This window comes from Zingiber officinale, chromosome 6B, assembly GCF_018446385.1.
Source record: "Zingiber officinale cultivar Zhangliang chromosome 6B, Zo_v1.1, whole genome shotgun sequence".
Lineage (NCBI taxonomy): Eukaryota > Viridiplantae > Streptophyta > Magnoliopsida > Zingiberales > Zingiberaceae > Zingiber > Zingiber officinale.
This window is the reverse complement of record NC_055996.1, coordinates 97,359,781-97,370,514: the sequence shown is the minus strand read 5'-3', so window position 1 is coordinate 97,370,514 and position 10,734 is coordinate 97,359,781. Positions and strand designations below refer to the sequence as shown.

The window sequence follows — 10,734 nt, the reverse complement described above, 5'->3', positions numbered from 1 at the left end:
CCGATTGCGATCGATCTGAAGGCAATGGCAAACTCGTCGCAACCACCGGCGATCGCTCCTACGCTGGCCCTCGCTGCCGTCTCGCCCTCCTTCCGCCTCCAGTCCCCGAGCTTGAACTCCATCCGCCTCCGCCGCGTCTTCGATCTCTTCGACCGCAACGGCGATGGCGAAATAACCGTCGCCGAGCTCCGCCTCGCGCTCGAGCGCCTGGGCCTGGCCGTCGATCACGAAGAGCTCGCCTCGACCGTGGCCGCCTACGTCCGCCCCGGCCGCGCCAGCCTTGACTTCGAGGACTTCGAGGCCTTCCACCGCGCGGTGGGGGACGCCCTCGTCGGCGGCGACGGCGGCGTCGAGGAGGCGGAGCAGGTGGAGAGCGACATGAGGGAGGCATTCGGCGTGTTCGATCAGAACGGGGACGGTTTCATATCAGCGGCGGAGCTGCAGGCGGTGCTCCAGAAGCTAGGGCTGTTTGAGGGGCGCAGCATCGACGGCGTGCACCGCATGATCTCGGCCGTCGATCGCGACTTCGATGGACGGGTGAACTTCTCCGAGTTTAAGAACATGATGCGCAACATTGAGCTATCCGCATCTTAATAATTACAGACATTTCGGTCTTTCTTTTTCTTCTTCTGATACACCACAACTTGTTCATTTATTCATCTTCTTTGTGTCCTCATTTAATTTTTATAATGAATGTTTTGCAATAAGAAAGCAATCAAGTGAATCAAATGTTACTTAGTAAGTTTGATATTTAGCTCACTAAAAATTCATTTTTTACTTATATTCGTTCGACATATACCAGATTTAAATAACTTATTAAATGAAATGAAATAAGTCATTTACCCCCACCACAAATCCACTGACCAATTAATGTCTTCGAAAATCTTTTTATCGTCAGTTTTTTCCCTGGGAGGGGGGCTCACATCCCTGGCGCGTGGACATATGGACAGGCAGACGTAGCTAGCTTGCGCCGGGGGAGGCCTCAAGCTGTTGCCGCCCGCAGCCACACACCACTTGGAACGATGAGCATTTTACCTCACCACAGATCGCTTATCCTTTCCCCCCCTTCTCTCTCCCTCCTCGTCAGCCAACCAAACACGCTTGATATCCCACTAACGCATATCGCCAGACGCTCTAGCTCATTGCCTCAGCCACAGCAGCCCACCCCCAATGGAGGCAACATGTGCAGCTCGCGGGGCGATTTCTCATGCCGTCTTCTCCCAATCGCGCTTAGCGGTGCCGTCCTCTGCCCCTTCCCTTCCGCGCTCCCACAGACCCCCCGTGAGTTTCTCCTAAACGATCATCTCTCGGACCGATCGACGCTGTTCGCAATCAGGTCTGTGGTGTTCTTGTTGCAGGGGCTCAAGTCCAACTCGTTTCTCGGAGAGCCTGTTAGGCTCACGGCGCCGACCAGGCCCGCTTCCAGAGCTCCATCCAGGGGAGGAGGCGGTTCGTCCCTCGCCGCCAAGTGCGAGATCGGAGACAGCCTGGTAATGCTTCGACTAAAATCGTCATCATCGATTCATCGTAGCCCTAATTAGTTAACCGTGAACTACTTACTTGCAGGAGGAGTTTCTGACCAAGGCAACGCCGGACAAGAATTTGATCAGGCTGCTGACCTCCATGGGAGAGGCTCTGAGGACCATCTCCTTCAAAGTGAGGACCGCATCCTGCGGCGGGACTGCCTGCGTCAACTCCTTCGGCGACGAGCAGCTCGCCGTCGATTTGCTAGCTAATAACCTTCTCTTCGAGGCAAGCTCCCGTTTCTTCCGATGCTTCTTTTCCTTCTTCGCACCGCAGTCAGTTGATTTGATTTGATCTCCTCCTCAATGTAGGCTCTGCAATATTCCCATGTCTGCAAGTACGCCTGCTCGGAGGAAGTCCCCGAGTTGCAGGACATGGGCGGACCAGTCGAAGGTGGAGGAAATTAAGCTGTTGTTTTTGGAGATCGAAAACAGATTCGAAAAACAATTAACCATCTGAAGCATCCGTGCAGGTGGTTTCAGCGTGGCATTCGATCCACTCGACGGATCGAGTATCGTCGACACGAACTTCACGGTGGGCACCATATTCGGCGTATGGCCCGGCGATAAGCTCACGGGCGTGACGGGGAGAGATCAGGTGGCGGCGGCCATGGGCATCTACGGACCTCGCACCACCTACATCGTGGCTCTCAAAGATTGCCCTGGAACCCACGAGTTCCTCCTCCTCGATGAAGGTGTATCTACTCTCTCTCTCTCTCTCTCTCTCTCTCTCTCCGTGCGTTTTCCTCTACGAACGAGATCATTTACCTTGTCTGTGCAGGAAAGTGGCAGCATGTTAAAGACACGACGACGATCGGCGAAGGGAAGATATTCTCTCCGGGAAACCTCAGGGCTACATTCGACAACCCTGCATACGATAAGGTTCCTAACTTTTCTGAGGCCATAAGAAGTTCCAACTGATCCACTGAATCGTCGTGCTTGCAGCTGATCAACTACTACGTGAGAGAGAAGTACACGCTGCGGTACACCGGAGGAATGGTGCCGGATGTTAACCAGGTAAATTCAGAGAATGCTGTTGGTTGTTCTTCAGGGGATTCGCTGAGCTTTCGTTGACATGTGCTGCATGGTAGATCATTGTGAAGGAAAAAGGGATTTTCACCAACGTGACGTCTCAGAGTTCGAAAGCGAAGCTGAGGTTGCTCTTTGAGGTGGCTCCGTTGGGGTTCCTGGTCGAGAAAGCTGGAGGGTACAGCAGCGACGGGACGAGGTCGGTGCTCGACAAAGTGATCGAGAACCTCGACGAGCGGACTCAGGTCGCGTACGGGTCGAAGAACGAGATCATCCGCTTCGAAGAGACGCTCTATGGTTCTTCCAGGTTGAAGACGGGCGAACCGGTTGGAATCGCTGCTTGAGTAGTAGGATCACCATGCTATTTAACATTAATGGCAAATGGGCAGACAAAATGCAATGTTTATACTGTTTTCCCCCTTTTATGGTAATCCTTTTGGAAATTAATTCACCATAGAGGAGAATGGAATTAGTTTTTAAACAGTAAGCTAAAATAGATATAACTTCAACGAGAGACTACGAAAACAAACCTGATTTTGTTCATCCAAAACTCATTAAACTAAATAAGATCCAGTGAAGTATTTATTGTTTCCGAATTTCACAAATGATCTCTGCGAGTTTATTAGGTTTCGGTCGGACCAATTTGAAGCTTTGAGATCCAAAAGCTGACTTGTTCGGCAACGCATTTGGAACCTGTTGATCCATAGGAAGAGAATTTCTTAACTGAATTCTCAACTCCGAGAAAATCATAAACATCTTCTTCAAAGATAGGATTGACTCCCTTTAGCTGATCAAGAGGGAGTTCGCAAAGCTGACAGTTTCTTGTGACACATAATGCGACACACTTGCCAACTATCTCGTGAGAAGTCCTGAAAGGCATCCCCTGTTGAACCATGCAACACATGTTTTAAGAGAGGAATCATAAAACTTTTACTTGCCCTCCCCAAAAAACAAAAACAAAAAAATAGTTTAACAAGTATCAATTTATCCCAAATAGCAGTAAGTCAACTTGTATCAGTGTAAGATCATCCATATAGGATGAAATTAATGGGGCTTGAAAACTCTTGGTGTACGTTGGATGTTGTTTTTAAACTATAGGAAGCAAATAATTTTTTTTTGATAATCCTTCAATTATCAAAAAAAACAAGGGAAAACAAATTGAATTTACCTTTTTGACAAGATAATCAGCAAGGGTTGTAGCATCAAGATGCCCTGCTGGTAAAGCCTTTTGTATTCTCTCACCATTTAATGTGATGTTGTGGGCAAATTCAGTTGTTACTTCCAGCATTCCTAGTACAGTTTTAACGCTGTCAAAGAGTGGTTCTTTGTCTTCCTGTTTCAGAAGAAAAAGTAGTTGCCATCATACATGTGCAATAAATGTAACAACCCACACGAAGGCAACCTAGATCTCAAAGAAAATAGCAACTAAACATTGTCTATCGAGAAGCACGTACTTGTAGATCACGGTTGTATGCTTGCGGAAGCCCTTTGCACAACACTAGAAGGCTCATAAGATCTCCTACAACTCTCGCAGATTTTCCACGGACTAATTCCATTGGATCTGGATTTTTCTTTTGTGGCATAATGCTGCTTCCAGTAGATACAGAATCACTCGGTGTTAGAAAACCAAACTCCTCCGATGCCCACAAAACCCATTCTTCACCAAGCCGAGAGAGATGAACAGCTAGTATTGAGTTGGCTGACAAAAACTCCAAGACAAAATCACGATCGGATACTGCATCAATGCTATATAAAGAGATTGTTAAGTCAAGATCAAATATTATCCAAATCATAGTTGGAATCAAGAGAAAGGAGAGTGGAACAAATTAGCTAAGCTCAGTGTGACATTTCATTTATGTAGTTATCAATCAACAGATTTAGTCCAGAATATCACGCTATAAAGTTGCTAAATTGCTTTACTTTTTTACATTTAACAAGTTAATAAATTTTTGCATAGCAATTCTCGCTCATCATCTTTGTTAAATCTCTTCTAAATTTATTTCTTTTATTAATGGAATTTCTCTATGACTTGGCATGAGGGGGAGTATCAGAATTTGTTGAGGTAAAATATGATATTATACTTCTAATTTCTAAAGGGATAGAGGGGCAATGTGTTGAAAAAATGACTTAGCTGATTTTAATATTATTAATGATTTAGTTTTAATGTTGAAATAATGACTCCCAAATAATCAAGGCTAACACACTAGATGATATGAGACTCAATTTCAATGCCCTATAACTAACCAATGTAGGACCGCACACATCCAACGTATAATGAAAGCAATATAAATTTTTAGCATAATTCTAACGGTATCCATTGCATTGCAATACAAGTAAAAATTACATCCAATTTATTAAAAGCAAGAAAAAAAATCTTACAAATAAAAATTAAATTAAATAACAAAGAAATTTTATGATATTGAAGATGAAGACTATACTAGTGTAGTTGTTGAGAAGCTTAACCATCCAGCATCGAATGTTGAGTTAGGGAGTTAATAAAGTGAGGGAAAATGAGTTAAAGCCTGTCAGTTAAAGTAGCGAGAGAAAATGAGTTAAAGCCTATTACTCTGGCGAATGAGGATGTCAAAGAGGAGATTGCATACTTGAGAGATAGAAGAAATAAAAAACCAATATATCTTTTTGATGTTGCAACCAATAGGCACACAAAAGGAAGGTTAGCGTGCCATCAACTAGCTTATAGGCACACAGATTAGGGTTCCAATCATCTAGCTTAAGAGAGGTGAAATGTTGGACTATTAAACTTTCAATTATTTTATGAGAGAAATATAATAAGAGACACCAAACTAGAGAGGAGAATTTTGAAAGAAACAGATTAACAAGTGATACCAATTCTCATGAAATCTCATCCTAAATCATGCACAAAAGATGAATGAAAGATAATGATGGTAACATTTGAATCTATATATTGAGAAATGGAGAGAGAGAGAAAACATTGAACATTGCGAGAGTAAGTACTTTTGATATATTTTTGTTCTTTTTTTATTAGAATAATGTAATTCTATTGCTCTCAACTTCCTTGAAATAGAATTTCTACATAAAACACAGTAGTCTCTGAATAGGTGATTTCTTTCCGTGGTCAAATTAGGAAAATCTCACCTGTGGATGATAATTTCTAGCAGAAGAATTTAATAATATCTTAACACAAACAGATAACATTTTAGATAGTTGCTAAGAGTGGCTGAAATGAAATATGTGATAAATAGCAAAACTTCAAAGTTAGCATACCTGTTTCTCATTGGAGCAGTAAATCCCAAAGCATCTGAAGTAAGAAATCGGTCAATAGGCAGGCCAGTACCAGCTAGAGCACAAGCTCCCAAGGGACAAAAGTTCAACCGATCCTTGCAATCAACTAGCCGACTAACATCGCGTTCAAGCTACAACAGATCACTCATGTTAATATGGTTATGTGGTGACTCAAAAATTTGAGTTGAATCTTCAATCAAAAGAGATTCAATCTAATTTTAGATCACAGTTTCTAACTTATCAAGAAAACTAGAATCAGCAAAATTATAACCAAGCATATCTTGACTGAAAGAAATGGATCATATATATGATACATTTGATAGTTCATCTCAACACTAAGTAGTTGGTAGTCACATAATTCCTCTAAATAAACCTTAAATCTTCTTCCCATGTGCTTCTTGCGAGAAGTTAAATGTAGGGATGATCATGTATTAGCCCTTTGTCCATATTAAATCTAAGATCATCTTTTGGAATCCACTTGCTATTAACCAGGATCAAAATCCTAGAAGGCACAGGTGGAGTTAGCAGATAGAGGCAACTTTAAATCTCTTAGCATTTGCTGATATGAGAGAACAAATATATCACTAACATGAAGATGAAAAAGAAGAAACAAGGACACCGGTTATGGAAGATGGCTAATTGATTGATTGATTTGAGTATTGCACTCATGAATATATTTACAGATCTAGAACATGGATGATGGAGTGAATGAGAAAACTACAGTTGTAACAATTCAGTTTCAAGTCAGTTACGCTAGTTGCTTTGATGACTCTTCATCCAATACCCTCTTCCTGTGCAGTCTCCTGTGATAACTGTCTTGAGATCAGTCCATACCATATTATTTAGCTTCTATTAGGTGAGCGTCTAACATTTGTGCCTTGTGTATCATCACAGTTAAACATTTATAAAAAGAGAGAAGTAAAAAAAATCTGAACTTACAACTCAAACAGAGGATTGGATTATCACAATTCAAAAGTAGGCAACAAAATTTTAGTTTTAGCATTATCCTCGTTGAAGAAGTGAAACTGCATCCAGAGAGCTAATCTTGAATCAAGAATTTCCCATCTGTAGCAGGTTGACAACATTTAGTTATGTAAGTTTACTGCCAAATCTAGCAGGTTGATCACATGACTACTGTTGCAACTGTCAAAGAAAACAATTGCCGTCCACTGATAGTTGACATACACCCTGGCTGGTGCTATCATGTTTTCATTAGTGAAAAGACCTACACAAGCTTCATTTGGTTTTAATGACTACTAGCTGCAGTTGACTGACAACATTCAAACATTTCCCAATATATTTGGTTATTCCATTTACATTTCCTTCACCATATAACTTTTATGCTCTTCTATTCTTTATTACAAATGAAAGTTTACCTGTTCAACATATGACAACAGTAGATGTTGCAGTAAGACAGGTTGTGCCCTCTGCAGGTGAGTATAACCAGGAACTATTAATCCTTCATTTTTCAATCCTAATTTGATTAAAGCAACCTGAAACAGAAAGCATTTAGTCATGTTCCATAGAAGAACACACATAAGGTACAAAAACAGTCCGAGACTGCATAATGGACTATCAAAACAATTGTCCGCACTTAATGTAACTGCATTCTTCAACTGACACTAATGGTAATGGATTTTTCTAAGGAGCACTCTTATGTCCAATTCAAAAGGATAGCCAAATCTGGCATGTTTAACAAGTCTTAGGGTGTTTTGTTTTGGAAGAAATTTCACAAATTTCAAGAAGTTTTCGAATGTCGCTGATAGTAATTTTATAAGAAAATAAGTTAAGTTGAGATCAAAATAAAATTATTTATATATATACACAAAGGGCAATTGATTTTTGCTAGAAACGGTAAAAAAAATCATATATTCTTATTTTTATTATTCTTATCTTATTGTAAAATTACAATCAAACACAATTTCAGAAATGCATTTCCTTTAAAAAAAAATCAAAGAAAATGGAAAGTATGAATTTTACCCAAAAACTAGCTAACCTAATACTCTAAATAAGACAAGGTATTGGTATCAGAAATTTCAAAAGGTTAAATATCGGTTGTATCAGATTGGTGGGATCTGTGTGACAAGAATCAGTGAAACAAGTAATAAAACTTGTTCATCTGTTTCATACATTGTTGTGTTGCATGGTGGTGTTGGCCATAGGTGCGCACACATCTAAACTATTGGGCCTTATTTGCATGTGTATATGTGTTTATATACTTGTCACTTATTATATGGATATATAAAAAAAATGAAGATAGTCTACAAGATCATTAGCAAATGCTTCAACTATACCTTCAATAGCTTTTTTGATTTAACAAGGTGAACATAGGCATCAACAAGTAGAAAAAGGACATTAGAAAGTCAAATTATCAAGAAAATGCTTTCTTTCTTTCTAGGTCCTTTAGATTAGTATTTAGCATTTTAAGGAGAAACCATAGTCCAAAGATACTGATTCAGCTAGATCCATGTCCTTTAGTCTGAGTTAAACAACCACATTTTCCAAAAAAATCCACGAAGACATTGGATTGTACAATATTTATTTATTGGATTAATCCCCTTTTTTGGTTTAAAAATCCTGTTTCAGACCTCTAGAAAAGTATGAAACTATTCTATTATATTTAAAAATCCCGTTTCACTCTGCCAACTTCCTTAAAGACATAGTAAAAGTTAACCATTTACAATTTCATGAGAAGAAATTTTCTGAAGTATACATTCATGTTCACACAAGATTATCAAAACTGAAGGCTATAATTATAATAATCATGAGAACAAGGAAAACTACGAATTTTAAAGTTAAGTATGAATTCACATCAACACAAGTTTACCAACAGTGAAAGCTATAGTTATCATAATCATGGCATCAGAACAAGCAAAGCAAGGGGTTGATGATGATGATGATGGCATGAGAACAAATGACCAGGGATAGGAAAAAAACAACATGATTTGGGAAATGGCAATGATGGTTCTTGTGTTGCCAAATAAAATATTATGTTCAAACATCAGCAAACTCAAAAAGAATAGAATAATAAAAAAAAAGTAATATAAGAATTATATGAACATACCTGCAGTTCTTTAATTGCTACCACAATTTTACTTATGGCTATCCTACACCATAAACGAAGATCTGTGACAACTTGATCGTTACGACTTCTTGCGGTATGGAGCTTTTTTGCAGGCTCTCCAATCATGTCTGTCAGTGCAGCCTCAATATTCATATGCACATCTTCCCTATCCTTTCTCCAAATGAACTCCCCCTCTTCAATGCTTCTTTCAATCTCATCAAGACCGCATAAAATGCTATCTCTATCACTATCAGTGATTAGACCCTGCATGACTTTGATTATTTAAAGCATTGCTTTGTAGGAGAAATAGTCTAACAGAAACTAATTCTGGATTATTTTTTTTTTAAGAAACACTATGCAACCTAATTACCATAGAAATATTCCACTATCAATGAACAATCCTGAATAAATATTACTTAGTAGAATTAAGGATGTAAGAACTTAGTGTGTACTTAAAATGATTGACTGTCATATATAATCTGTACCCTAAAAATGCAAATTTCATGAACTCTAGTTATGTCTCTCTCTAGAATATATTTCTTCGAATGTTTCCAGTGTTCTTAATCAATAAACTCTGAATAAATGTCCATTAGATGTTCAGCACAAGGCTTAGATGTCTTTAAACTATAACTTATTGGAGTTACATCGATCATAAAGATCTCCACAAACCACACGAAGTAAAACTTAACTTAAACTTCATCTATTATTATCATGCTGGTTTGAAGGAGAGCCTTGGCGCAACGGTAAAGTTGTTGCTTTGTGACCAAAAGGTTACGGGTTCGAATCCTGGAAACAACCCCTTGCAAAAAGCAGGGTAAGGCTACGTACAATAAATCCTTCCCCAGGACCCCGCATAACGGGAGCTTCGTGCACCGGGCTGCCCTTTTTTTTTTGGTTTGTTTGTGCCAAATGTTTGGGTCTGCTACATCATGAATCTTATGCACAATGCAAGGCTATATCACTAGCATTATACAAACCTCATCAATTATACAGGATGATTTCTGTAACAAAAAAGAAGAAAATAAAACAGTTTCATGTGTCTATAGATGTCTAGAAAAAATGCCATGTGAATTTTTCCTGCATCTCGCTGAGGTTAACGCTGTACTTTCATTTATCTGGTAACAGATCTTCAGTCCACAAGGAGGACATGTATGTGTAAAACAAGGCCAAAAAAAAGTGCATTTATCATCAGCAAGTGAAGAAGAACAATGAAAACATGTGAAACAATCACATTTCATAACCAAACGGTCCAAACCAGAGTTTTTCAAACACTATTCTACTTCTCCTAACTTCAAATGAAATTATGGAGAAAAACCAACACATCAGCACTATGCGAATCACGACGTGAAAAGGGATGAATTCTGGTAGATAAAAAGGAAGGTAATTTCACCGAAGTCTCATATTCAAGAAGTGTCAATAAGGACGCTAAAAAAAATGAAAAACACGAACCTGGTGCGCGAGCATCTGAGCGTGGGCTCGGCTGCCCATTATGTCCTGCTTGTAGAGAACCTTGTCGAAGGAGACGGACTCGCTGAAGCGCTCAACGGCGTCAGTGACGCTGTCCTCGAATCGCCCGCCCCACAGCTTAGCCTCCTTCGAGGGACCCTGATCGTGCGCCGCCTTCAACTCGGAGGATACCATGGCGCTCGGCGGGGAGGAGAAGCTCCAGCGATCGGCGGGGAGGCTGTAGCGGGCTGCGGGAAATGGCTGGAGGCGGCGCAGGCCTTCGCCGTGAGCACAGGGGAAGTAGTGGTAGATCGCAGTGCCGAGGGAGTTCACGTAGTTCATGATTTCTTGCCACTGGGAGGAGATCAACGGCAGGGTGCGACTAAGAAAACCTAGTGGCGCTGGCAG

The 10,734-nt window shown here is 40.4% G+C and overlaps 3 protein-coding genes across 3 annotated transcripts; 2 read left to right on the top strand and 1 right to left on the bottom strand.

Moving 5' to 3' along the window:
• On the top strand, positions 1–636 carry LOC121990456 (probable calcium-binding protein CML32). Its single transcript, XM_042544586.1, has one exon. The coding sequence runs from the start codon at positions 25–27 to the stop codon at positions 592–594; it is 570 nt and encodes a 189-aa protein (XP_042400520.1). The 5' UTR covers positions 1–24; the 3' UTR covers positions 595–636.
• Positions 637–1,030: 394 nt separating this feature from the next.
• Positions 1,031–3,003, top strand: LOC121993276 (sedoheptulose-1,7-bisphosphatase, chloroplastic-like). Its single transcript, XM_042548003.1, has 8 exons — positions 1,031–1,281; positions 1,359–1,490; positions 1,567–1,752; positions 1,836–1,917; positions 1,997–2,218; positions 2,305–2,405; positions 2,469–2,540; positions 2,615–3,003. Exons 1-8 carry the CDS (start codon positions 1,171–1,173, stop codon positions 2,894–2,896), a joined length of 1,188 nt encoding a protein of 395 aa, XP_042403937.1. The 5' UTR covers positions 1,031–1,170; the 3' UTR covers positions 2,897–3,003.
• A 53-nt stretch (positions 3,004–3,056) lies between these two features.
• On the bottom strand, positions 3,057–10,709 carry LOC121993275 (argininosuccinate lyase, chloroplastic-like). The gene is made up of 7 exons (XM_042548002.1): positions 10,330–10,709; positions 8,881–9,144; positions 7,193–7,309; positions 5,799–5,947; positions 4,007–4,298; positions 3,721–3,885; positions 3,057–3,435 (listed from the first exon to the last, which is right to left on the bottom strand). The coding sequence occupies exons 1-7, from the start codon at positions 10,666–10,668 to the stop codon at positions 3,175–3,177; spliced, it is 1,587 nt and encodes a 528-aa protein (XP_042403936.1). The 5' UTR covers positions 10,669–10,709; the 3' UTR covers positions 3,057–3,174.
• Positions 10,710–10,734: the final 25 nt, after the last annotated feature.